Raw genomic sequence first — 25,783 nt, forward strand, 5'->3', positions numbered from 1 at the left:
GGGCTTGAGGAACTGGACGTAGGCACCGTCGTTGACGACCTGCTTGTTGGCCTTGAGGGCCTCGTAGTCGGGGCGGTCGAGCGAGGTGAAACCCCACTTCTTCGAGACGATGATCTTCTGGCGACCGGGGAACTTGTAACGAGCACGACGGAGAGCCTCGATGATGATGGCCCTGTTGGCGTCACGGCAACGGATCGACATGATAACCTGGCCGCTGAGAAAAAAATGTCAGCACAGCCGTCTTTGTAACCGAGACTGCTTGTTCAAACTCACATGTTGACACGGGCGACGGCGCCGTAAGGCTTACCCCAAGCGCCACGCATACCCTGCTGAAGACGGTCCGCACCAGCGCACGAAAGCATCTTGTTGATACGGACGATGTGGAAGGGGTGGACACGGACACGCAGGTGGAAGGCCTCCTTACCGGCGGTCTTCACGATGTACTTGTTGGCACAAATACGGGCGGCCTCGAGGGCCTCCGACGAGAGCTGCTCGTACTCGTCCGAGACAAGGTGGCAACAGAAGGGGAAGTCGTCGACCGAAGCGCGCTTGCGACCAAGGTCATAAATCCTGATCTTGGCGTCGGGCACACCACGGTTGTAGCGCGACTTGGGGAACGGCTTGTTCTTGCAGTAACGGTAGCAGCGAGCGGGACGGCGACCCATCTTGACTGAAGAAGACAGTCAGCATTCGGATCCGGTGTGACCAGTTGTAGACGCGAGCTCCAGCCTTGCTTAGCAATCTGACAAAGCACGACGGGATGGCGACTTTGGAGTGTAAAGTGGTGGCGGCAACAGGTCAACGCGGACGGACTCGCGCCCTCCATGCGCTTGCGAGCCTCGATGCCACCATTACACCTGTTGCAGAGACCGAAACTGCCGCTGGGGTGATCACCAAACTCGCCACTGCGATGTCCAGCTTGCTGAATAATCCCCACCCAGCGGCGACATCTCGGTTCCTCTTCCCAAAGCTCGCTTCCCACGCTCTCGAAATTCGCGTTGCGCAGCGTGCGATGCGTCTTCACGAGTGCGCGATTCCCGGGTCGTGCTGTGTGCTGTGCTTTGCTGGTTGGAGCATGGTCGTGGGTGCTCACCTGTTTTAAAGGGGGTTGAGGGTTGGAAGACCAAGCCAAGAGTGAACGGCAAGCTTTTGGCGGGCAACCACTGCCCCCCGCCGACTCGTCGCACGGCTCCGGTGGCAGCCTGGGTTCGTAAGCAGTCGTTTTCGGAGTTTGGCGGCGTTTTACCAAACGGTGTGGCACTTTGCCACGCGAGCTGACAATCCGGGGTACCCCGCATCCCCCAACATGAGCGCGCATTGCCGACTGCCGACGAGTGGGCTGCCTTGACAACACACCTGTACGCCTCTCTTGTGCTCTTGTACTCACTGTCATACATACACACTCGCTCACCCATGCGCACCATTCCGGATACCCAAAACGCTCTCCTGGTCCTCCCGTTGACACCAGCCCTTCTGCAGGACCCAGGGCCCCTCCTCCCTACGGTTTACCAGGCGGCCCACCACGCCACCTCCACCCTCACCGTCGTCTTCTCCACTCCCTCTGGCCCCCAGCTGTACCCGGCTCTGCGGGCAGCCCCGCGCGTGCACTGGGACGCGTTCCAGCACTTCCTCGGCAAAGTTTATGCAGCCCTGGCCGCTGGTCACTGGGGTGCGGGCCACATCCTCGTCGACGTCGAGGTGCGCTTTGACGGCGAGCCCGGAGACTGGAAGCACAAGCTGCTCGCCAAGCCAGATGTAGTGGCTTTCCTCGATGGTACGCGTCCGGTGTGTTAGGCAATTAGGAACTGACCCTCCAGGCTATGCCGATTTAGCACCTGCGATTATCGAAGCCGCCGCAGCCGGTGTCACCCAGCACCTGGTGCCCACTCCCAAGCTCCCTTCCGCCGCGGGCGATCTGTCCGAGACCGCCCCGGCCCCCGGATACCCCGAGACCGCGATTGGTGGCACGTTTGACCACCTGCACGCCGCCCACAAGCTCTTGATCAACACTCAGCTCTTTGTCACGGAGAAGCGCATGTTCGTCGGAGTCATTAGCGATTCGCTCCTGGCGTCCAAGTCCAACGCCAAGCTGGTCGACAAGCTCGATCGACGCATCGCCGACGTCAAGGCGTTCCTGCAACGGTGTGGACCAGGTGACGTCTTTCCTGATGTGGCCGAAATCCACGACGGGCTGGGGCCCACGGCTTGGGACCCCTCGTTCACGGGTCTCGTAGTCAGCCGTGAGACCATGACGGGTGGAAAGGAGGTCAACCGCGTGCGCTCTGAAAAGGGGCTTGGCGCGCTGGACATTCTCTCCGTCGACGTCATTAGCTCAACAGTGGCGAGCGACGGCGACGATGTGCTCCACACCGTCGACCTTGGGGAGGTTGACGATGCGCAATTGAAGAACCTCAAGATGGGCAGTACGGCTATTCGAGAGTGGATGGCTGCGCACCCGCAACAGACGACAAGACCGTAGACAGAGTAGAGTTACATCATGCGAGAAGGGGATGGGTAATGTTTTAATGCTAGATATGTGTGTGGGGTCACCCCGGTTGCCAGGCCTACGACTGGCCAATCTCGCGCGAGGCCTCAGCCGCGGTGATGTCGACAAGGAGATTATCGGGCTTGAACGCCCACTTGTCAAAGACATCAACGACGCGCAACCATTGCTCATTAGTCATCTCGCGAGGAAGCGCCGTGTAAGGGTTGATGGGCTGGCCGGCAAAACGTCCGCCAGCGGGCTCAAAGAAGCGGTCGACGAGGTTTTCGGCGCCAAACGCCATCTTGCTAAGGTTGTCGGACAAGCAGGTGATCTCGCGGAGAAACGACTTGCGCAGGACAAAGTCCCAGAGGTCACGCTGCTCAGCTTTGATGACCGAGTGCAGCCTGGGAACAAGTTCGACGCCAAGGAGAGGTGGACGGGGGTTCTCCTTCCTCGTGTAGACAGTCTTTGAGAAAAATTGGAGGAAGTCGTCATTGTACGTCTGTGTGACCTCGTTGATCGGCGGAGGCGCCGCTACCGAATATTGCCTATTCTTCTTGTTCTTCAGGGCGGTACTCATGCCGAGGGGGTCATACGTGGTGTCGGTATTCTTGCAGGGCTTGTCGGCGTCGGGCACGTGGTGGTATGGCGGAAGGGGCCGGATATGGTAGAGCGATTGGGCCATGACACTGAGTTTGCCATGACAAGTCTCTCCAGGCTGTGCCAACAGACGCTTGAAAGCCGTCAGCATTCAAGACTTGGGACTAACGGCTATATGAAACTCACGTCGTACATTGCCTTGGGGACCATCAAAGCGAGACGCACGCGGCCCCACGACCAGAGCCACGACCGAGGGTAGTTCTCGCTTCCGATGGCGCTGCAGACCCACTGGTTCAGAATCTGCTCGCCGTATACCGAGTCGGGCAGAGTGGCGACCATGGTGATGTTTGGGGTCGGGGCATCCCACGACCGTTGGGTGGCGGCCGGGCCTTCCTTGGTGGGGTCCACAACTTCCATCTTGGAAGCCACAAGGGGATGAGAGAGGAGTTGGGGCATGGAAGTCCAGTGGTACGGGCTGCTGGTTGAAAGCAGCAGGTTGGGCTGGAGGTGCGATTGGTACACAATGTCTTCTTCTGCGAGGGACTCCTCGCGCTCCGCCGAGAGGGGTCGCTCGCGCTCGTACTTGGAAGGAGTGACAATGTCGGGGTGCAGACCCAAGCCACGTGCGAGCGCTGATACCCATGGTTCTTGGGCAACCACAGCCACGGGCAAGTTGAGGTCCTTTGGAACTTCTGGGATAATGGTCGTGGGGGCCTCGTCCACATTCCAAGGTGGGAAGTCGAATTTGCCCATCATAATGCGCATGGTCTCGTCTGCCTTGACACCAACATTCTCCTCGCCAATCTCCTTCACCACATTGGCCCAATCACTTGGCTTGGTCTCGTCATATCCGCCCGCAAGGAGTGCACGGGTGAGAACACCGCACGAGCCGTACGCATCGATGAAAAGCTCGTTCTTTCGGATACCAAGGTCGCGAACAAACTTGTTCGCAATTGTCGAGTTGGCCAGAGTCATGCGACGTATGGACTCGCGACTGCCGCCGCCAGTAGCCTTGCTTCCCTCTTCGAGCGCCAGCGACGAAGTCCTTGGGAAGGCCTTAGCAAAGCGCTCGGGGCCTGGGAGCGGGGGCAGGCGAAGGCGAGGCATGGTGGGTGAAGTGGATGTCGAGGGTGTATGACAATGACAAATGGCGAATTCTGTGCGCCTGTTACGACTTTTGGACGGCGTCACGCGATGGAACGGAAGCAAATTTCCGGCCATACTCGCCCATGCGCTGTTTCTCTTGATGTTGTGTTCATGAATTCATGTTGTGTCTTTGTTGTCCTTTGCCCTCCTGGCCTCCTGGCCTCTTTCATTCTCTGGATCTCTTCTCCCCTCCCTAATCTTTAGGCTTCTTGCCAACTTTTCTCTCCCTTCTTCCCTCCACGCCGCGTTCTCATGTATTATTCACCTCCTGTGACTCCCGCACCACCGGTCCCGGGGACCGCTCCTCCCACGTCATGGGCCCACCACACGCGGTGATCCTCTTTAGCACTTATCTTCGCACTCAACTCCCCCCTCCACGCTTTGACGGAAATCCAGAGACCCACCCCTTCTACCAAGAGCTGCACGCCTTCCTCAACCGCATCGCCAAGGGAGGCACCACCCTTGTCACCGACCTCCATCCTGCATTCATCCGTCCCGCCGAGTCAACATGTTCTGCTCCGTGGTCTGACGGCGCCGAGCCGTGATCCAGCTTGCGGAGCCTTTCCCCGCCGACCACCTGGCCTTCCACGGCCCTCGATTATGGTTACGGTCCTTTGAGACTGGAGTTGCTTACTACTGACACCTCAACTATCTTGTACAGGACTCAGAAAGCGGTATTGACGATGAGCAAATCCGCACCCCAAGTGGTGCAAGTGGCGATGAAGACGCAAACAACACTACGGTAGTACGGGTGCAGCCGGTCTGTGGTTACAGCCAAGACTCATGCCCCAGCTGGTATTGATCGTATTGAGGGCCCCCACGAAAGCCGCCACCGTCTTCAGCCTCGTCGCCGAGATCCTTCACCACCCTCTAGACTCTCGTACCCGTGCGACCAGCCAAAGCACCGATAAGGCGTTCAACTGCGCATCGACGCCGTGTCATGCGCCGCCACGTACCTGCCCAATGCATGGATGGAATGCGGCGTTCTTGGCAGTTGCCAGTACCAACAGCCCGTTCACCCGCCTTGTGTGCTCGAAAACCCTCCGTTTCACGACGACGTTGGTGGGGGGAGACGCAAGCTTGGAGTCCGACATTGAAAAAGGTCCACCTGCATAAGCAACTGGAACCATTCGACCAACAGAGCTTTCTGAACTCAGACTCGGATTCAAGTTGCTACTCGGAATCGGACGAGACCATCTACCTTGTAGTCGTGGTCCCGAACCGGACGTGGCAAGCCCAACCTCGGGCCCTGCTAAGCTACGCCGACCTGGTCGAAATGAGCGTTGCCGACCCATACGAGCTCCTGACGCACGACCGGGTTGCCGCCGACGTGACCGGACGTCCCTTTATGGACCTTGACACGGGCAAATACCATCATAACCATACTGCGGTTTCGGTTCTGTGGTCGACGCTGGCTTGTGCGGCTGGCTGGTGTCCTGTTGCGCCTCCCGTTCAGTCAGTCTCTGGATCTCTGCAAGTCTCCCTGCGCCAAGCCACAAGTTCTGTGCGCAAGTAGCCGAGCGGTTGGCCACCTCAAACGCTCTCTGTGTGTCGAACCGGAGACACCACTACTACCAATGCCGCTGCCGAAGCGACTCCGATGGACGAGGACGACTCGTTTCACGTTTCGTCACTGGCACGTCGGATCAAGCTCCACTTTGACGATACCCCACCAGTGTCCAGTTTTGGGTTTGGTGCTGCCGGGCAGGGTGAGTTGTTGCTGCTGCCATGAACTGGGTCAGGGTCGATTCACAAGTTGCTGACCCTATGTGTGAAGTTGCCTCTGCGTTACATGGCGGACGTCTCTTGGTGAAGAAGATGAACCGAATCCTCCAGTGGCGGTACGTATTCCGACAAGGTCGGCGCCCGGTCTCTCCCACCAGGACGACGACATGGCACCACTTCCTCCTCCTGCGCCTCAGAAGCGGCTCATGTTCGGGTTTGTGGGTGACCCAGGACATGGAGCGCCTCCTCCAACTGCGCCGCCAACAGCCTTCTGGTGAAGTGGCTGCAGCATAGCTGCCTGAGCCAGCAGACACGGTTCCCGGTTGCACGGGCTGTTAAAAGTCATGTAGACACGCGCTTGTCACGTTCCCATTTCTGGACATTTCCTGATCACCTGGCGCCTAGTCGCTCTCATCCCGCCAATGTGTTATTCCGTCGCTGTCCCTGCCGACTGTGTGGATGTGCACCCGCAGAGCAGGCGGCTTGCAAACTCTCTTTAGCGATGTAACTTGATTCAATTCAGTACAGTTGAGGGGCTGACATTGACACATCGATGGAACACCACTTTATTGCGCCACACATGACCGACCAGCTTGACTATTCTTCTGAGCGGCGTTGCCTCAATCACTCCCCCTTCTGCTTCTGAGTTTCTCAGTTGGTTGCCGAGACACCGCACGGCCGGTGCGGAGGTTGGAGAGCGTCCGCGGGTGTTCTTTGGGTTCCAATTGCAAAAGCAGCCGGAGGGAGGGAGCTTCCGGCGATTGGAGCCTTCCGAGCTAGTCGTCTGGGTCTCATTGGAAGTGCAGCCACGGGGCAGTGGGTTACAACATGGGGACGTGGTCACTGATCGTGGCACCGGCCACCGGGACGTTGCCGTCGCTTGTGCCGTCAACGTACTCTGCCAGGCACCAGACGCGACTTGTCGCAGCCGTTGGTTGTCGGGAATGGACATGGCCTGGGCAGTTTAAGCTCGAGGAACAACCGACGAGGCAACCACGGGAGCGTCCGAAAGCCTGATAGAGAGAGACCTTTGGCTGATGTCCAGGGAGAACGTTTTATGGCCCGCAGACCTGGCACGACGTCGGTTTCTGGCGCTCCGCCGTGTGGCCAAATGCCGAAGCGCGACGGCAGCCAATATTGCGACACGTCTGTCAGGTCACGTTGACCGAGTGGACGAACGACCAAGACGAGATGCCGTCAGCGTTGTGACCAGGACCCAGACCGTCGCCGGGTCGTTCAGGTTTGATGGGCGCCATGCTCCAGGAGGCGTCTGTCAGGTCGACGGCAACGCCACGTCAACGCGCGCAGGCCAGGGAAAGAAATGAAGAAAAAAAAACGGGTTCTGTTTGGCAGCTGCAGCGAGCGAGCGAGCGAGGCGGCCATGTCTCACGCCAGTGCCGACGCCAGAGGAAAGGCGTCAGGCCAAGCGCCAGGCCAAGCCCCCCCCCCAGGTTTGACAGGCCGAAGAAGTTCCAGGCAGGAAGAGGGGGGCATGCGAGACGCCGGACGCACATGAAGCTTCAATGTCGCTGCAGGTGCATGGCCGCGCGGTTGATGGTGTGGTACTGTACAGAACCCAACCCCCCAACCCCCCCCCACTTGCAACCAGACATTCCCCTACTCAAAATCAAAACTACACATTTCAACGTAACACCCCCCCCAACTACGCCAGGTCCTATCTCGCAACCCATCTGGACCCCCAGTCTCAGCTCCTCTCGCCATTGCCACCCTGGGTCATCACAAACAAGCCCCACATTCTGAACACCGAGTGCTTCTCCCTCTCCCTTGCGCACCGCCTGCAGGCAGCCCCATGCACCCTACACGCTCCGTATCACGTTGCTGGGCCTAGTTGCGTCGCCGCTCTGTAACCCCAAACAGCGCCTGGGACCGCTCTGCTGGGTCGCTAGCCTGTTTTTAGCCCAGCTCGGCACCCTTTGCCATCGACTGCGAACACGACGTTGAGAACCACACTCTCTCCGCCGCTGGAAACAACTCCGAACTTGCATTCTTCATCTCGGCCACGCTCCGTCCTTGGGATCCCTGTTGTTGCGCGGCCAACACTAGCTCCAGCTCTCAAGCTCGGCTCGGCCGGCCTGCAGCCATGCCTCGTACGTCCTCTCTTCTCTCTCTCTCTCTTCTCATCACCCATCCCGATCACATGGGCTTTACATGGTGCAAACGGTGGGGAGACCGAAAAGGGGACGCCCGTTTCGCATCTCCATCAGCACGCCCTCCCATGTTACTCGGAAGTTGCGTAGCAAAGACAGCCAGACGTCCAGCGCTTGGGCCGCACACCCCCGTTCCCCCATGTCCATCTGTCTTCCGAAGCCACTGCGCTGTCTGTCCCGTCTACCCGTCTCGGCGACGCCAGGCCCACTGCACGGCCCATGACGCGTCCCACAGTTTGTAGCTGGGATCGTCCGTGAACAAGCTCCAACGTGCCCCCGGCACAAACCCTCCTCATCTCAATCTCCGTTTCTCCGTGTAACCGTGTCCTCGCCCACCTGCCTGTTCGATGTCGCTGACGTGACCCCAGCGCTGCCTTTTGTCTCGCCCACCTCAGCCAACGCGCTCATCTCGGACGTGCGCCCCACAACTCTCACGCAGCCAACGCTCGCGTTTATCAATGCCATTCTCGACGAGCTCCTGGTCTCCATCGTCACTGCCGCGCGGTCCATAAACCCAACAGATCTTCGGACACGGGGTGTGGCTACCGTCCTGGCTGAACGCGACGAGCCCGACCATCTGTCCCTCGGCGCCCTAGGACGCGCCGCCGTTGGCGAGGCAGAAGTGGAGATCCGGTCATGGTACGAAGGCCATCCGACAGCAAATAAAGGCGTCTCCGGGTTCCCCCCTGACGGCGAGGGGACAGGCCTCGCTGTCAGCCGTGAGGCGGACGGCGCATTCCCCACCCGTGAAGCGGTGGAGCTCATGCGACTCAAGGTCGCAATGTTCTCGGTGCGTGCCGATATCTGAGAGTGGTTTCGTGTCCGTTGGAACCGGCGTGGCCGGTGGTGGCGGCGGCGGGCCAGTTGCAACCGGCCTAGGGCACGCACGCACTTTTCACCCCTTGAGAGGCATTGCCTGGCCAGGTGGCGTCGAGGCGTTTGGCAGTGTCTCCTCCCAAGCCGGACAAGCCCCGATAGAGACCCACGCGTACCACCGCGTTGTCCACGACGTGATGTTCGCTCCCGGCTAACAGTTTGCAGACCTTTGCGCCACAGTCACCCCCCACAGAGCAGATAGACGATGTCCTTGACGCGTGGATTTTGGTTGGCGGCGACGACGCCGAAGAGACCATTGCTCCTGCTGGTCTGTGGCTCACGGCCGTTCTTGAGTGAGTCACTGCTGGCAGATCCAGATCGAGCCCCGCGGTCCACACCCCTCGATTCGTCTCGCACCCAGGGACGCGCAGCCACCATGGGGTTCACCTGGGGTTCGCACGGTCATGTATAGAAGCTAACCAACAGGCACATTTGCGAACACATCCTGTCCAAATTGTCCCAGGTGGTCGCGCGCGACTCGTCCTTGACGGCCGCAAGGATACAGGACCTGTATACGGCCCTGTGCGAGGATGACAGCGTCTACACGTTCTTCAAGCGTATGGGCGGTACGTCCCGGCCGGAGGAGCGGAATTGTGGCGGGGGGAGGAGATGTGAGCTGCACCTTGCTGACCCATACGGTAGCCAAGCCCCAGTTGGAACAGGCGATCAAGACAGCACCCCAGAACCGGAGCCGATCCCAACGAGTGACAAGCATGTACAACATGTCGGCGCCGCCACGGTCCTCTCCCCCCGCCACGTTGGAGTCCCCATACGGCTCGCGAACCTCGCTTTCCAATCCAGCCGCGCACGGTGACCATCGAAAGCAGGCCAGTGCCACGAGCACGGGCTCGCGACCCTCGAGTGAACAGTTCTATAAGAAGGGGTCCGCACCTCCGACTGTTGTCACCAACGGCCACAAACGAGCTGGCAGCGTACTCTCCTTGTCAACACGACAAATTATTGGCGCCTTTGCCGACACCGACTCAACAGCCGACACGACGAGTAAACAACAGCGGGTCTCCAACGAGCGTGCCTCCAACGACGAGGACTTTGACGCGCTCTTACGCTCTGGAGAAACAATGCGCGTCTCGCTGACTCCCAGCCGCTTCAGCACCTTTGAGGTGGGTTCCTTGTTTTGAAGACGAGCTGTGCATGTGGCTAACAAACCAAGACCTCGCCTACGGCGTCGCCTCCACGGGTTACTGTTGAGCGGACGGTTGGTGCTCAAGGTCACCTCTCAGCGCCTTCATCGAGCGAGTCGTCGTTGTTGTCTAGCAGCACGCAGGCCAGCACGGTCGAGTCTCAGCGCATGGGCCCAACCAACCGCCAGACCGCGGGCCGCAGTTGGCAGTCGACTGCAAAGCTCTTGCCTCGTGACGCGACTATCGAGGAGAAGTCGGAAGAGGAACCCTTTGGCCAGTCGGTGATGGAGCTTCTCAAGACTGAGCCCAAGACGCCGGTAGCCCCGCAGATTGCGCAAGTCGCTCGCACCGTCCCTGCTGTGATCCTCGGCTCGCCCATCCAGTCGGCTCACAGTGGCTCGTCACCACGCGCCTCTGTCAGCACTCTTCCCAATGTTGCCTCGAGTCGCAGCGAACAGTCAACACCAGAGCCTCCATTTCGCTCCCAGCGTGATGGCAGCGTCGGCGGTGCTGGGGCCGTCCCAGAGGTCGTTGCCAATGGAACCAATACGTCCCAGCGTGCACGGCCCGCCCGTATCGACACTGGTAACCGCATGTCGGACACCCGCGCCCTCGCACAGTTTCTCAAAACACCCCCTATCGACCCGCCTCCCCCTGCTCCCGCTGCTGAGGATGACCTCCCGCCCGTGCTCAAGACCACCAAGAGCAAGATGTCGTTTAAGAATATCATGTCCAACATGAAGAAAAGCGGTGCTGCCAAAAAGGAGGATGGGAGCAAGAAGAGTCTCAAAGCCCCCAGCGCCTCTTCGAGCCTCCGCGCTCCCTCTCCCAGCGGTCCGCTGCGCTCGCAACGGTCGACCAGCAGCTTCACGTCCAACTCGACCGCCATTCCCTCTGTTGCCGAAGACAATGTCCCACCAGCCAAGACCAAGCCAATGGAACTTCTTCGCAAGCCGTCCCTCGTGCGCAAGTGGGCGACACAGGTCACTTCCGAGCCGTCACGTTCGGCCGGCAGGCGACGCGGTAGCCCACGCAGTATCAATTCGTCCCTCCCGCCGGTCCAGGACGATGAAATTGCGTCGCAGACTTTGACCAGTCCCTCACACCAGTCCCTTGAAGTCAACACTGGTCCTTCGGGTCTCGGTCTGGGAGCGCTCGGTTTTGGCCCAGGTGTTCCAGAGTCGTTCTCATTCCGCACCATTGAGGAGGTGGAATCCGACCCCGATGTGGGCCAAGACCGCGAGGCGGCACTGGCGCAGCTCACTGCCAATTCGAGGCAGAACAGCCCCATTGTGGCTAGGACACCGGAGCTCGAGGATCTTGTGCACACCAACGGTTCGACGACTGCGCGTGGCAGCAAGGCTGGCAGCGTTCGTGGTTCGCCTCGCCTTAGCCGCAGCAGCTCTCTCCGTGGATCCTTGCATCAGGTGCCCATCGCCTCTCCGGTCCCCGTTCCCTTCACCTCACCTTCGCCTAGTGGGTCGCCGCAACTCCGCAACTCGCCACTCCACCAGCGCGTCCTCGAGTTGGCGCGTGAGGGCGATGACGCTGCGACATCGGCTCCCTCCACTATTGCCGCTCCCGTCGCCCTTGCACCACCGTCCGAGTCTGGATCGGCGGTCTCGGCTGCCTCGTTCACGTCGGCCACCTCGACGCCGATGGGATCGCCCGACCTGGCAACAGTCAAGGCCGTCCCCAGCGTCGCATCTCCCTACAGCTCGCCTCGGAGTGGCACACGCTCGACCACGGCTGTCTCCCTCTCGGGTGTGTCTACTGCCTCCGTCTCCAATGCGTCGGCCGCTGAGGGCTACGTCCCTGTGGCGGACCTCGTTCCATCCGCCACCTTCTGGACAACGCAACCAGTGTGCGCGAGTGCCAGCTCCTCGTCGACGCCATCCTTTCCCAGCTCGGTGTTCCACGTACTGCCTTTGGCGGCACCATTGCGCGTCCCGAGGACCGCGTGGCGGCGTGGCTCCTTGCTGGCCGTGAGGGTCCCGTGGGTGACTTTCGTCCCTCCCACCCGCGCAACCGCAAAAGCGTCGCCTCGAAGCGTTCCAAGCGCCCTGTCTCCCGCCTCAGTCCCGACGTCACGATGAAGAACCTCCCGGACCTTCCTCCCCCAGCACCTTCTCCTGTGCCTGTTGTCGACGCCGCCGCCGCCGCCGCCGAGCTTCAGGATGTCACCCTCACGGGCGAGATCAAGGACGAGGTCGAGGGTAACGCCAACGACGTCAGCACTCAGGTCAGCGGCGACGCACACGGCGTCGCTGGCCCTGTTGTGGACCTTGGTTCGTGCACGTCCCTGCCGACAGTCACGGCCCCCTCGTCCCCCATCGCCCCGACCTCTGGCAACAAGATTGACATTGACGCCGAGGCCCATGCCGTCGCCGCTGCGGCTGCAGAGGACCGTCTCAACAGCGTGTCGGCCCTCGTGATCGCTTAGGGCGTGCACCAACCGAAACTCAGAGATCTTGTTTTTATCTTGTTCTTGTACCAACCAATCTTATCCTTCTTCCTTTTCGATATCTTGGGGCTGAGACAAAGTGTATGAGAGGAACATTTGGGAACACGTTTTGCCGCCGCTGCCTGTAGATTAGACGATTGCCCACTCCACCACCCCCCTGTGAAATGACAGACACATATGCATGCCGCTGCGCGCTTGGCTATGTCTATCTATATCGAAACACTGTCTTGGTTGCGCGCAGATGATGAATAACTAGGTTTGGTGATTGGTGGTGGTGGTGGTGTTGGTGGTGGGGAATGTGCATTGGGAAGGGGGCATATCGTCGAGGTGCAGATGAAGAGGGCCAAGGTACCCAAGCTCCTCTCCTCCTGGATCTTTCCTCAAGTCCGTCGCTTTGTGTATAACACACACGCGCGTCCCAGTTCCATTCCGCAGGGGCCCAGAGGCCCAGAGGACAGACAGGACCCCCTCATTTCGGACCTCGGGAAATACCGAAAGGACAACGACGGGCGCACTGGGGCGGCGACGAGTGGGTGAATTAGGCAGCGATGGCGCTGTCATACGCAAATCCGTGTCCAAAGCCGAGCTTAATGGCAAAGTCAGGCGAACGGGTGTGGCTGGCCGGGTCCTGGGGGCTGACCCAGTGCTCGTCAATGATTGGGATTTGGAGAAGGTTCATCTGGGTGTAAGAGTCAGCACAGCTAGAGGATCGGCAAAATGCGTAGCTTCTTGTGACTCACCTTGGGCGTAATAACGACCATCATGTTGGTCTTGACCTCGATCCAGTCGGTACGCTCAAACGTCAGCGGCTCGCTGGCGATCATGATGATCCGCTCGCGCTTGTCGGCCTTGGTCATGCGATAGAGGCCTGCGGCGGGCTCGTACTCGTCAAACGTGGTACCAGAGGAGAAGAACAAGGACGAGGCCTCGGAAGTACGCGACGAGATATAGCGAGTGGCGACCACGGTGTGGCCGTCGGTGACGACAAAGTTCATCAAGCTGGGGCCAGTCTGGGGAAGCGTTAGATGGCAACAAGGGATTTTTAACGCACGATTCCAGCGTCCTTGGAGAGCTTGTTGATAAACTTGATTGTCTTCATCATGGCCTCGCGGAGTTCGATGTGGGTAAAAGAGCGGGCGTGCGGGTCCTCCAGCTGAGGGGTTAGCTCAAGACCTCCACAGCGGCACCCACCATTGAAAGAAACACCATAAACGCCCATTCGGAATCGGTGTAGCCCGAGGGGTACAGGAAGAGCTCCTCTGAGAGGGACGCCTGCACAGCGCGCTTGATCTTTGGGAACTCGTTGATCTCGCCGTTGTGCATCCACTGACCGTCAGCAACAGATAAGGGGTGTCCAACGCACCATGAGGCGGTCAAAGATCCACGGGTGGCAGTTATCTTCGCTCGCTGTTGCCTGTCAGTTACTGCTTAGATAACATGCTAACTCACGTGCTCCGGCCATTGTGCTTGCACGGACATGAGCAAACACGAGTGGCGAACGAATCTTCTCCGCCAAACGAGTGAGGTTGGCGTTACTCCACGCGGGCGAAATCGACTTGAAGATACACGGCCTCTCTGTCTCCTGTTCACGCTCTGTCTCTCGCAAAAGTTCCACCGCACGCAAACGCTCAGCCTCGTCCGCGATCGCCTCAACCGTCTCGGGTGTCAGTACCACTGCCCCGTCTGGTTTCGGTGACGGGGCGGTTGGAGTACCGGTCCGGAGGATGCTGGGGCCTGCAATAGAAGGAGGGAGCGGTCCCTTGGCATCGGTGGCCTCTTGAGGGGCGGGAGCCGCCACTGCAGTGACGGGGATATCAGACATCTCGGGGTCGTACCAGCCGATACCAAAGCCGTCCGCCTGGGGTCAGTTGACAGCAGGGACGTATCAACTCACGTTCATAGGACGGCTGCTTGGGAAGCGAAGCTTTGACTCAAACGCCTGATTTGTGATGCTGTGTCGTGGGCGAGTGACCAGGTGCGAGAGCTGAATGGGCTCGGCGCCCTTGTAGACAATCTGAAAGTGTTGTGAGCTCGATAATCGCCGGCGACCAACCACGATGCTCACAAAGCGACACATGTTGCGTGGGGAGTGCTGGTTTAAAGAAGAAGAATTGAGAGTGTTGTCCACGAGGTCTATTGAGGTGCGCTTTGACACAGAATATGAAGCCCGTGAGCAGTGGCTGAGGTGGTCGGGCCTGGTAAGAAGGCTGGAGGGCTGTTCGCTGTTGGAGTCGCAAGAGTCCGAAATGGATGCCGATAGGTGAAAGAACCCAGAGCCAAGAAGTCAAGCGACGACACACAGGCAGCTTTTAAAGGCTTTTTTCCCAAGTGTGTTGAGGCGAGTCGAGGGTGTGACTGATGTGAACGCGAGAACGAGAGAAACGACAAAAGGGAAAGATGTTGATGGGTGGGGGTGACGACGAAGCACGCGACTCGAACCCAAACGCAGCGGCGCAGCGAAGCAGCTGACAGAAACCAGACGCCGATCCGTCTGTTGGCTCCCCGTGGCTATATCCCGAGGAATTAGGAGCGGATGCAAATCGACCCGAAATCAGATTAATTAGCAAGACCCCAGATTGTAATTGGCGGTGTGGGGCCCTCAATCAGGCACACCACACACTCGGTTGTGTGCGCGTGTGCGCGTGTGCACTTGGCCGATGCCAGCACGACCATCTCTTGACACATCGCCACATTTCTCCCCCACTTGTCTGTCCCGCTTCCCGTCTCCTCCCTTTCTCTTTCCAGCTCGGCCGCTCCTTCTAAATCAAATCGTATCGGCTCAATGTCCACGCGCGCGGTAGGTCAAAATAACGCCGGTCCAGGCAGGTTGCTGACCTCTCTCAGATCGTCAAGTGTAAGTGTCGTCCTCGCCGGCTCGGTTGGCCCGGCCGCGTTTAGCAAACAACGTTCCCCCCGCCTCACGAATAATACTCACACACTGCAGCCGTGCTGTCCGGCGACACGGTGGTCGTGCGTCCCAAGGAGGTTCCCGCCAAGGGTCAGCCTGCCAAGGAGCGGTGAGTGCAACAAAGAACCAGAAAGAACAGGCACCTGACTCGGCAGTGTTCTCCACGTTGCTGGTATCACGGCCCCTCGCGTCGGCTCATCGGTTCGCGAGGACGAGGTAAGCTGTTACTACTCTTGCGCACACTGCCCAGCTGACACCGTAGCCACATGCGTTTGCTGCTCGCGAGTACCTCCGTACTCTGCTAGTGGGCAAGGAGGTCGGCTTCACCGTCACCCACACTATCCCCAGCGGTGGCGAGTTTGCCAACGTTGTCTCGGCTCCCCCTGCCGCCGGACAGCCTCCCCAGGATGTCGCTACTCTGATTGTCGCCAACGGCTGGGCCAAGGCCCGCGACAACGCCCCGGAGCCCCTCAAGGACGCTTCGGCCAAGGCTGAGTCTGAGGGTCGCGGCGTCTGGTCGCCCGAGCCGGAGACTGTGAGTGGCTCGCCATGGAAGTGAACGCTGACCCAGCAGCAACGCACCGTTTCGTTCCAGATGCCTTCTGACCCCCACGCGTTCATTGCCGAGCACAAGGGCCAGGAGCTTGATGGTAAGGGTTGCTGTATAGTTGCAGGCTAACAGCCAGCCATTGTCGAGCAGGTCCGCGATGGCACCCAGCTTCGTGTCCGTCTTCTCCTCGACGACTCCAACCACCAGTTCATCACCCTTGTCGTTGCCGGTGCCAAGAGCCCCCGTGCTTCGACCATGCGCGACGGTGTCGCCCAGGGTGCTGAGGCTTGGGGTGAGGAGGCCAAGTTCTTCACCGAGGTTCGTCTCCTCCAGCGCCAGATCAAGGTCCGCCTCCTCTCGGCCCCTGTCTCGCTCGGTGCATCGCCACTCTCGGGCCCCAACCCCGACGGCTCGCTTCCTGCCCCCTCGGCCGGCGCCAGCTTCATCATCGGCCAGGCCATCCACCCCAACGGTCACATTTCCGAGTTCCTCACGGCAGCTGGTCTTGCCAAGGTCATTGACTGGCACGCCGGTATCCTCGCTCCTTACGGCGGCCTTGACCGCCTCCGTGCGGCTGAGAAGACTGCCAAGGCCAAGCGCATCGCACTCTGGGAGGGCTTTGGCGAGACTGGCAAGGCCACCAACGGTGCCGGCGCTCACCCCGGTGCCATTGCTGCGACCACCACCAAGGGCCAGACCTTTGACGCCACTGTCGTTCGCGTTTGGGGTCCCGACCAGCTGAGCATTGTCGCCAAGGGTGACGACAAGGAGCGCCGTGTCCAGCTTGCCTCTGTCCGTGGCCCTCGTGGCTCGGACGCCAAGAACACGTACTGGGCTGCCGAGGCCAAGGAGTTCCTTCGTAAGCGTCTGGTTGGCAAGGTTGTGCACGTCCTGGTCGACTATGTCAAGCCCAAGGACGGCGAGTACGAGGAGCGCGAGTGTGTGACCATTACCTACGGTGGCCAGAGCCAGAACGTTGCCGAGCAGCTCATCGAGAAGGGTCTTGCCAGCACTCTCCGCCACCGCCGTGACGACGAGGAGCGTTCGGCCGAGTTTGACAAGCTCATTGTCGCCGAGCAGGCCGCCACTACTGAGACCCGCGGCATCCACTCGACCAAGGAGGTTGTCCCCACCCGTATTGTCGACGCTTCCGAGAGCGCCAGCCGCGCCGCCCAGTACCTTCCCTCGTGGAAGCGTGCCGGCAAGCACGCCGCTGTTGTCGACTTTGTCTCCAGCGGCCACCGCTTCAAGGTCGTCATGCCCAAGGAGAACGCCAAGATCACCTTCGTCCTCGCCGGTATCAAGGCTCCCCGCACCGCCCGCAGTGCCAGCGAAAAGCCCGAGCCATTTGGCCCCGAAGCTCACCGCTTCGCTTCGCGCTTCATGCAGCGCGACGTCGAGGTCAGCTTTGACAGCACCGACAAGCAGGGTGGCTTCATTGGTGCCATGTTTGTTGGTGGCCAGAACGTCGCTGTCGAGCTTGTTCGCAACGGTCTTGCTACCGTTCACGAGTACTCGGCTCAGGCCCTTCCTTACGGCAACGAGCTGCTCGCTGCTGAGGAGCAGGCCAAGAAGGAGAAGAAGAATGTGGGTACCAACTTGTCGCAGTCTGCTAACCCATCAGCTCTGGGCCGAATACACTGGCGAGACTGTCGTTGCCGAGTCCACCGACAATGGTGCTTCCGCCCTTGCTCCCCAGTACCTGGACATTTACGTCACCGCCGTGCGTGAGCAGGAGCCCTTCCAGTTCTCCATCCAGATCTTGGACGACAAGTCGGTCGCCTCGCTTGAGAAGCTCATGAGCGACTTTTCGCTGTACCACCGCAGCCCGGCCAACGCCACCACCGGCTTTATCCCTCGTGTCGGCGACCTTGTGTCTGCCAAGTTTAGCCAGGACAACCGCTGGTACCGTGCCAAGGTGAAGAAGGCTTCCGGTGTCAAGAGGGAGGCCCACGTCTCCCTCATCGACTACGGAGACGAGGACACTGTCCCCTTCTCGAGCATTCGCCCCCTTGACGCCAAGTTCAAGTCGCTCCCCGGCCAGGCTCAGGAGGCTCGTCTGTCGTTTGTCAAGCTTCCCCCCAAGGACAGCGAGTACGGCCCCGACGCCCGTCGCCGCTTCGCCCAGTTCACCGACGGCGTCAAGCTCGTCGCCAACGTTGACCAGAAGGAAGGTAACCTCCTCCACCTCCGTCTCATTGACCCCTCGGACCCCAACGCCGCCACCGACCCCCTGGCGTGCATCAACGCCGACCTCGTCCGCGACGGTGAGTTCAGCTAGCTCGTCCGCCATGGATCCTCAGCTGACAATTTACACAGGTCTTGCGACTGTTGACAAGTCGTGCCGCTACCTGGGCGCGTACCCGCAGGTCGTCAAGAAGATTGACCAGGCCACCGAGGGCGCCAAGGCTGACCGCCTGGGCATCTTTGAGTTTGGAGACGTGAGCGAGGACTAGAGAAAAAGCACATCAGCAGAGCGGGCAGGTAGACATTTCAATTTCAACATGTCGTCGTCGGAAGGCTGAAGGGGAATCGCGAGGGAAGTCAAAGGATCATGCATAGCATAGCCCAATGGTTCATTATCTAGCACAATGCATCCGCATGGTCGATAGTCGAGCCTGCGGGAGAGAGAGCCCTCAGTTCCGTTAATGATGTTTTGACATACTGCCCACGTTCTCGTCGCCATAGTGGCGCTCAATAATACGCTTGGTGAACTGGCCAAACGTCTCGCCGTCGCTGCCAATCACGTCGTCGACGTCAGGCTGGAGGAAGAAGGCAAACGTCTCGCGCGACACGCCCGTGCCGTCCTGCCCCGCCGAGACGTAGTGCGGCGTGGCGCGCAGCCGGCCGTCGGTGAGGATCTCGACCGCCTCGCCAGTCTGGAAGGCTGCGACGTGTCAGTTGGATGGAGGGTCTACGAGTTGCAGCTGTCATGCACGTACCGAGACAGTCGACTGGGATGGACACCTTGACGGCCTGCCCGTCCCGCGGCGACACGCCGCGCGGGTAGATGTACAGCCCCGCGCCGGCGTTGGGCCCCACGACGGCACCGCTCGCCGTGTCGAGGTACATGGCCGAACACAGGCCCGTGAGGATCGAGTGGTCGAGGTGCACGCCGCACGCGTCGTCGCTGGCTCCGTCGCTACCCCCCGCCTGCGGGTAATAGTGCAGCAGGCGCGCCTTGTTGCTCTGGCTGTGGGCAATGAGGTTGGCGATGCCAATCTTGTCGCTGCTGCTGGTGGAGGCAGCAGCAGCAGCCAGGTCGAACCCATCACACGCGCGCGCGAGCGCCAGCCCCACGTCCGCGACGACCTTGCCCAGCGCCTTGAACGCCGGCTCGAGCTCGGGCGGGTTGGCAGGCCACACGTTGCCGGCGTAGTATTCCGGGTGTGCGGCGCGCTGCGAGTCGGACACGGCCGGGCGGTCGAGCAAGGGGTTGGCGTAGAACGATCCCTTGGCCGTGTCGGGTTTCTGGTCATGGTGTCAGCGATCTGCGAGCGGACTGGTTAGGGTACCGCCGAGGGGAGCTTCCTGCTGCTATCAGGCCCCAACTCACGCCGTTCATAACCTCCTTGCCGTGCGACCAGCCAAAGAAGTAGGACGTCTCGGGGCGCGCACACTCCTCCCGCTCGGGTTCGGGGAGCGAGGCAAACTGCGCGCCGAGGCGGAAGAGGCGCTCGCGCGCGGCGGGAAACTCGGGTGGGAGGTCTGCAGGAGATACGTTGGGAGGGTGGGGAAATCGGTCAAACGGTCATGGAGGGTGGGGGTGGGGTTTTGTAATGTCGAGATTTGGCACAAGGAACGATACCACAGCGTCAGCGACAAGGAAGCACAGCACAAGAGACTGCAAGAGCTCCTCCATACAGACTTACCTCCAATGACGACCAGGCCCAGCGCACCAGGGCCACTGCCGAGTCCAGCCTCAATGGCGGCGCGTACCGAGGCCGGATCGTCGAGGAGCGTCTTGTACGAGATACGCACGGGAGCGGGGCCAGCGACGTCGCCCATGGCTGAGAGTGAGAGTGAGATGGAGCTAGGTTAATGGAGTAGCACGGCCAAGAAGAGGACGAAGGACAATAGCAGCGAGGTGCACGCGCGGCCATCCGTCGCCCCCGATGCGAGCGGACGAGCATAGATGGTCAACGCGCCTCCACCAGAGATTGAGGCGATCCGCAGGAAACCCATGTGGGTGCATTTTGGGTGGCGCGGTTTTCCGAGCGTCGTGCCGGACATCGGACATTGCCGCCTCATGCCGTTGGCCAGTGAGCGAGAGGATAAAGGTGACAGCAGCGCCAGCTATACTATAGCACAAGGTAACATGGTCGCGATGCACACACCGGCACACGTCGTCTAAAGACACAGTAATGCAAAACAGAAGCCCAAAAGACAAGAAGAAAAATGAACACGAAAGAGAGAGTCACGAACCAGAGGCCACACCAGTCACCCCAGTCCCTAGCGGCCGCCGCCAAGGGACGCGCCCTTGCGGTCGTCTTGGAAGATGCGGAAGTACTCGAGGAAGACGAGCATGACGTACGAGCGCATGTCCTCGACGCGCCAGTGCTGGTTGATAAACTGGTGTGCCTGCTCGGCAATGTCGTTTGCCAGGTCGTCGCGGCCCTCGGTGCTGCCGTCGGGAGCGCCCGTGAAGAAGGCCATGATGTCGTGCATGTCCTTGTAGTCGAAGCGGATGGGCACGTAGTGGTACCACGGAACGAGGAGGTCGGAGAACCACTCGGGCTGAAATGGGTCAGCTTGTTCGTGGCATAGTTCTCGGCTGACACTCACATACATGGTGCTCTTGAGCACGACATTGTTTCCCTTGAGGAGACGACGAAAACGCGAGCTCCAGGCGTTGCCGTCGACGTCGACGACATACTTGTACATCAAGGCCTCGGGCCCGCGAACGGGGTCCTTCCAGTCAACGGCCTGGCGGACCTCTTCGCAGGTACCATCTGCGACGCTGCACTGGTGCGGGCCGCCCGCGAGGCCAATGTCAAACCACTTTTCGTTCATCTGCTGCAGAGGGAACTCTTCAGTGACGACTCCCTTGCCTGGGCGCTCGATCAGGACAGGCACGTTGGCCTCGGTGTGGTTGTTGGCGAACCAGTGGAGACGCTGGCGCTGGGATTTGCGCCACTGGTGTCCGTTGCTCTGCGACACGCCGGTCGTGGAGCCACGCCAGAACACCCTCGCGTCCTTTTTGGAGGACCACTTAATCTTGGCCACGTCCTCTGCGATTCGTGTCAGGATACAGCACAGACAGACACATATCAGCCACGCGGCGGGGCTTACGGTATTGAGCATCCAGGGGAACCATGGTAATATCGCTGTGTCGGAGTGTCTGTTCCTTGTCAGTGGCGCATTCACGAAGAGTTGGACGCGTTCACGCGACAAGCGCAGAAAACGACGCGTTCCCGTGCACCGAGAGCACTCACCCTAGACACCGAGATGGAGGGCGTAAGAGGACCGTTGGAGAGGAAGTGGTCGTCAAGAGCCGCGGAATGCTAGCGATGACAGTCAGCTCTGGATTTGCCGGGCACGACGCGTTCGCGCTCGCCAGGCACCCCACAAAACCACTTACCAAGTCTCGGATCTCTGGGTTGTAGCAGACGTCCATGCTCTTGTACTGGTCGGCCACAAAGGTCCTGTCGCTAGCCTTTCTCAGCTTGGTGGTGTCCTCGTTCAAGACCTGCGTGACCGTCTGCTGCTTCAAGGGGCTGTCCATGGGGCACACCCACTGCCTGCGCGGGACGTCAGCACATGCCCAACAAACCACCACCGCCCTCCTCGTGCACAACGTACCAGCCGTGAGTGTGCTCCATGGCCAGCTCGGCGGCCTTGAGCTGCGCATCGGGCCAGGCTGGAAATTGGTTAGTCCCCCGGCTATGCCAAAGTCGTGCAATGGTCAATGAAACTTACTTTTGCCTGACGCGCCGTAAACTTCAGCGCGCTCCCTAAAGTCGTGACTGCGTCGTCAGTGATAAGCTTTTGGCACATTGGTGCAAAGGGAAGGGAGGCTACTCACGTAACCATGCTGCGGGGTCCGTCGTCGGTGTTGAACAGCATCTCGAGAGGGGGGTCGCGGTTGAAGAAGTCGTCGGGGAACTTGGGCAAAATTGGCAGCATGAGGTTCAAAGTGTTGCTGCGTGCGTCAGCTACCATGACATGACCTCGGGGGCGCAACAAGACACGCATAGCACTCACTTGCAGCGCCACGACCATGCGAGCGGGCCAGACACCTTGACGCGGCCACGGCCGCGGGTCTTGCCGTCCTCGGGGAACCACTGTCCATCCTCGTCGCATTGGGTTCCCTGGTCGCCTTGGCCATCGGGGACAAAGATGAGGGTGTACATCATGGGCTTTTCGTTCTGCGCCTTGATCCGTTTGCGTAGCTCCTTGCCCGAGATGGACAGGTACTGGACAAACGGAAGCTGGGCCATCGGATACAGCGACGCGGCCTTGACGCCGTCGTTGGACTGGACGTACTGGAACCTACATTGCGCACAAGCAGTCAGCAGGTGGCGTGCCGGAAGGGAGATCTTGGATCTCGGAGCGTGATCTCTCCGAGGCACCAGTGCACGCACCACTTATCAAACCCGAGGGGAGGCTTCATCTTGTACGCTGCTTCATAGTCGGCGGTGGCATCGTCGAGGTAACGGACCTTGTCGATACGAGACTTGATCTGAGCCCAGTGCTGCTTGCCGCGGTCGATGAGGAGCTGGATGGGGTGTGCCGTTTGGGAAGGGTCATAGGTGACGAAGCCCTCGGTACTAATGTCCAGGTGTTCAAAGTCGACATCCTGGTTGGCGGTGCGTAGTGGGTGTTCGAGCGACTCTTGCGGCACGGCAAGGACCTCTTGCGGCCTGTCGAGGCTCCTTGGTTGCTGCTGCTGGTGAACAACGGCGGCAGAGGGTGCCATGTCCGAGGCGGGAGGGGACGCGCTCTCTGAAATCGAGGATGGACCGAGGGCCGTGTGGAGGACGAAGATCAGTACGACGGCGACGAGCAAGCTGCCGACGCGGTTGAACCGGAGCATGCTGGCGAGCGTTCGCGAGTCGAACATGATGCGTGAGTGTGGAGAGGAGTGAGAGGAAGGATGTGTGAACGCGTCCAGTCTGTTTTGACGCTGGGAGCTCGCTGCATGCAGGCTGTGAGCTGCCTGGGGCTCTACCTGGGCTCTCCAGGCGATGTAGGCCAGCAGAGGCCAGAGGCCATACGCCAGAGGGATGTGTGCTCACATGCTGATCCTTTCTCTCATCTCTCCCTTTTCGCCACAGATCCTCCGAGGGATCAGAGGCAGCGAGGCGCCAAATGGGCACAATGGCCAAGGACGTCGACGCCCGCGCCCCCGGAGAGGGAATGTGTCCTAATTTCCGCCTTTAAAATGGATGTGTGCGTCAAATGCCGCGAGAATGTCTCACTCCTGAAAGCCCATTTGTGTCCTTCTCTCTCCCCCCCCTGTCGTGCACAGGAGAGCAGCAATGTTGCGTTTGCAGATAATTGCAGAGAGTTGTGTGTGCGTCGTCAGGCTCTGCAGAGGCGCGCAGAGGCTGGATCCCTTTTTTAGCCTCCTGGTGGTCAACGTTTGGCGCAGTCATTCAGGTCAGTCGCCAGAATGGTACAATTCATCTCCCCCTCCACCCCTGATGGCCCATCCAGAGTACAGAGTTAAAGCACCCCGTGTTTATTATACATAGGCCGACGCGCCGGGCGCGTCTGTCGGCCCGCAGCACAGAACCGAGACCTCTCCGAATACACAAAGCATATCACAGCTCTCTGATCTCTGTTTCTGTCAAAAGGTGTATACGTCAACGGCGCAAGGCCCCACCCCCACACATGGCGACTGAGCAATCTTTGGATCTTTGGAGGCTCCGGCATGTGCGATAGAATAGAAGTTAGGCACCCATTTAGTCTTTCCGGGCTGGCGTTCAGGAGACACACGTCCGCGATTCGCAGCGCAGCAGGCAGAGCGGCACTGGCAGCACTGGCGGCCGTGCTGGACTCTGAACCCTATACACTATACTGTACACACTATACGACCATGACGGTCTCCTGGGGGCTCTCCGACATCAACCCCCCATAGCAAGTCATCTCCGCGCTCCCCTTCACCGCTCTCCGTCGCACAGTCGCCAGTCCGTCGAAGCAGGCACACGTCCCCCGCCGCCGGCAAATCGGAAACTATTATATCCGACGATAACCAGTTGTGGAGTCCCCGCGCTCCACCAGCAGTCCATTCTCCCACGGTCGCCCCCCCCCGCTCTTGTCGTCCCGGCCCAGCCCTTCCCCACGGTGCAGACCCAATTCGATCCCGTCCAGACCTGATTTCGCTGGCCGCGTCCCGCCACGTCGCGGAAGGGTCAAACTTTTCTGCAGCATCTTGCATCTCTTGGTTTCACCACAACACCACCAAAACAACCAAAACAACAATGTCCGTCTCCGACCGCACCTACATCATGATCAAGCCCGACGGCGTCCAGCGCGGCCTCGTCGGCGAGATCATCTCTCGCTTCGAGCGTCGTGGCCTCAAGCTCGTCGCCATCAAGGTCGAGTCGCCCTCGAAGGAGCACCTCGAGAAGCACTACTCGGACCTCGCCTCGAAGCCCTTCTTCCCCTCGCTCATCAAGTACAGTACGTACATGCATGCGGGGTTTCCTTTTGGCCAGTTTTGCCTCTTCTGACACCGCGCAGTGACCTCGGGCCCCGTCGTCGCCATGGTCTGGGAGGGCCGCGGTGCCGCTTCGCTCGGCCGCCAGCTCCTTGGCCAGACCAACCCCACCGCCTCGGCCCCCGGCACCATCCGTGGTGACTTCTGCATCGACATGGGCTCCAACCTCATCCACGGCTCGGACAGCCAGGAGTCGGCCCAGAAGGAGGTACGTGGACGAGATGAGATGCCGATAGGTCGAGCGCCAGTACCCCCCATACTAACATTTGCCAACAGATCGACCTCTGGTTCCCCAACGGTGTCACCGAGTACCAGCTCGACTCCGCCAAGTGGGTCTACGAGCAGTAAGCTCCTCCCCAGCCGCTACACATGTACAATGTGGTGTGAAATGTAATGGAGAGTGAAGCCCCCACTAGCCCGTCGTCGTGCAGTCGCGTTACATGTGATTGGCATCCAGCAGCTGCAGCTCGTCAGAAATCAACCACCGTTTCAGTGGCCCAGCCGCGCAGAGCAGCGAGCAGAACACTGCCCTTGCAGTCGCCAAAGCAAGGGGCACCATGCTGTCGAGACTGTCGCTGGCCCGGAGCAGACGTATTCGTGAGAGGGTGTGTACCAGAAAGCGAGACGTGGAGGGGTGCACGTGGGTGCGAGTGGGGCTGAGGGTGGTGAGGTGGAGGTGGTCCTGGCTTGCACGAGGCGAGGCGCGGCGCTTGAGAGCCGCGTATAACATTCGCTAGCCAGCCTTTGCCGAATATCCCTGTTGTACTGTGCGAGAAGCAAGTCACCACGGCCTGCCTCTGCATGTCGTAGCATTGTAGCCAGTGGATTGAGTGCCTTGTGCTCCAGTCATCCCGTGATCCGGTGATCAGATATCCTCAGTGCAGTTCTCTGGTCCCAGCCAGATCGCGGATATTGCACGGAGAATTAGGCGGAGAATGGAGAGAGATCGTGAAGCTTCCGGCCTGGTGCAATGAGCTGGACGACAAGACAACGTCCCCTTGTGTGTCTGCGCACGGACCCCCACAGGCCACACGACGAACAAGCGCCCACCGGT

At 60.0% G+C, this 25,783-nt stretch overlaps 9 protein-coding genes across 9 annotated transcripts; 5 read left to right on the top strand and 4 right to left on the bottom strand.

Annotated features, from left to right (window-relative positions):
- Nucleotides 1-1,413: 1,413 nt before the first annotated feature.
- Nucleotides 1,414-2,479, top strand: EHS24_002582 (uncharacterized protein; the record flags this gene model as incomplete). Its single annotated transcript, XM_028618317.1, has 2 exons — nucleotides 1,414-1,774; nucleotides 1,833-2,479. The coding sequence occupies 2 exons, from the start codon at nucleotides 1,414-1,416 to the stop codon at nucleotides 2,477-2,479; spliced, it is 1,008 nt and encodes a 335-aa protein (XP_028473273.1).
- An 85-nt stretch (nucleotides 2,480-2,564) lies between these two features.
- MTF1 (Mitochondrial transcription factor 1) lies at nucleotides 2,565-4,192 on the bottom strand (the record flags this gene model as incomplete). Its single annotated transcript, XM_028618318.1, has 2 exons — nucleotides 2,565-3,218; nucleotides 3,272-4,192. 2 exons carry the CDS (start codon nucleotides 4,190-4,192, stop codon nucleotides 2,565-2,567), a joined length of 1,575 nt encoding a protein of 524 aa, XP_028473274.1.
- A 353-nt stretch (nucleotides 4,193-4,545) lies between these two features.
- On the top strand, nucleotides 4,546-4,776 carry EHS24_002584 (uncharacterized protein; the record flags this gene model as incomplete). Its single annotated transcript, XM_028618319.1, has 1 exon — nucleotides 4,546-4,776. The coding sequence occupies one exon, from the start codon at nucleotides 4,546-4,548 to the stop codon at nucleotides 4,774-4,776; it is 231 nt and encodes a 76-aa protein (XP_028473275.1).
- Nucleotides 4,777-8,343: 3,567 nt separating this feature from the next.
- On the top strand, nucleotides 8,344-12,585 carry EHS24_002585 (uncharacterized protein; the record flags this gene model as incomplete). Its single annotated transcript, XM_028618320.1, has 7 exons — nucleotides 8,344-8,374; nucleotides 8,493-8,914; nucleotides 9,166-9,293; nucleotides 9,427-9,566; nucleotides 9,643-10,121; nucleotides 10,172-12,004; nucleotides 12,049-12,585. The coding sequence occupies 7 exons, from the start codon at nucleotides 8,344-8,346 to the stop codon at nucleotides 12,583-12,585; spliced, it is 3,570 nt and encodes a 1,189-aa protein (XP_028473276.1).
- A 559-nt stretch (nucleotides 12,586-13,144) lies between these two features.
- On the bottom strand, nucleotides 13,145-14,683 carry EHS24_002586 (uncharacterized protein; the record flags this gene model as incomplete). The annotated part of the gene is made up of 7 exons (XM_028618321.1): nucleotides 13,145-13,285; nucleotides 13,347-13,616; nucleotides 13,658-13,759; nucleotides 13,813-14,013; nucleotides 14,084-14,464; nucleotides 14,501-14,620; nucleotides 14,672-14,683. 7 exons carry the CDS (start codon nucleotides 14,681-14,683, stop codon nucleotides 13,145-13,147), a joined length of 1,227 nt encoding a protein of 408 aa, XP_028473277.1.
- Nucleotides 14,684-15,388: 705 nt separating this feature from the next.
- EHS24_002587 (uncharacterized protein) lies at nucleotides 15,389-18,520 on the top strand (the record flags this gene model as incomplete). Its single annotated transcript, XM_028618322.1, has 9 exons — nucleotides 15,389-15,403; nucleotides 15,451-15,460; nucleotides 15,551-15,623; nucleotides 15,670-15,730; nucleotides 15,777-16,049; nucleotides 16,086-16,164; nucleotides 16,201-17,651; nucleotides 17,689-18,331; nucleotides 18,384-18,520. The coding sequence occupies 9 exons, from the start codon at nucleotides 15,389-15,391 to the stop codon at nucleotides 18,518-18,520; spliced, it is 2,742 nt and encodes a 913-aa protein (XP_028473278.1).
- A 127-nt stretch (nucleotides 18,521-18,647) lies between these two features.
- EHS24_002588 (uncharacterized protein) lies at nucleotides 18,648-20,072 on the bottom strand (the record flags this gene model as incomplete). Its single annotated transcript, XM_028618323.1, has 5 exons — nucleotides 18,648-18,682; nucleotides 18,730-18,951; nucleotides 19,007-19,535; nucleotides 19,621-19,772; nucleotides 19,937-20,072. The coding sequence occupies 5 exons, from the start codon at nucleotides 20,070-20,072 to the stop codon at nucleotides 18,648-18,650; spliced, it is 1,074 nt and encodes a 357-aa protein (XP_028473279.1).
- A 444-nt stretch (nucleotides 20,073-20,516) lies between these two features.
- Nucleotides 20,517-23,127, bottom strand: EHS24_002589 (uncharacterized protein; the record flags this gene model as incomplete). Its single annotated transcript, XM_028618324.1, has 10 exons — nucleotides 20,517-20,801; nucleotides 20,850-21,295; nucleotides 21,357-21,405; nucleotides 21,500-21,568; nucleotides 21,646-21,805; nucleotides 21,867-21,924; nucleotides 21,984-22,030; nucleotides 22,090-22,206; nucleotides 22,269-22,556; nucleotides 22,649-23,127. 10 exons carry the CDS (start codon nucleotides 23,125-23,127, stop codon nucleotides 20,517-20,519), a joined length of 1,998 nt encoding a protein of 665 aa, XP_028473280.1.
- A 1,390-nt stretch (nucleotides 23,128-24,517) lies between these two features.
- Nucleotides 24,518-25,077, top strand: NDK1 (nucleoside diphosphate kinase; the record flags this gene model as incomplete). The annotated part of the gene is made up of 3 exons (XM_028618325.1): nucleotides 24,518-24,692; nucleotides 24,753-24,937; nucleotides 25,006-25,077. 3 exons carry the CDS (start codon nucleotides 24,518-24,520, stop codon nucleotides 25,075-25,077), a joined length of 432 nt encoding a protein of 143 aa, XP_028473281.1.
- Nucleotides 25,078-25,783: the final 706 nt, after the last annotated feature.

This window comes from Apiotrichum porosum (genome assembly GCF_003942205.1).
Source record: "Apiotrichum porosum strain DSM 27194 chromosome Unknown scaffold_13, whole genome shotgun sequence".
Lineage (NCBI taxonomy): Eukaryota > Fungi > Basidiomycota > Tremellomycetes > Trichosporonales > Trichosporonaceae > Apiotrichum > Apiotrichum porosum.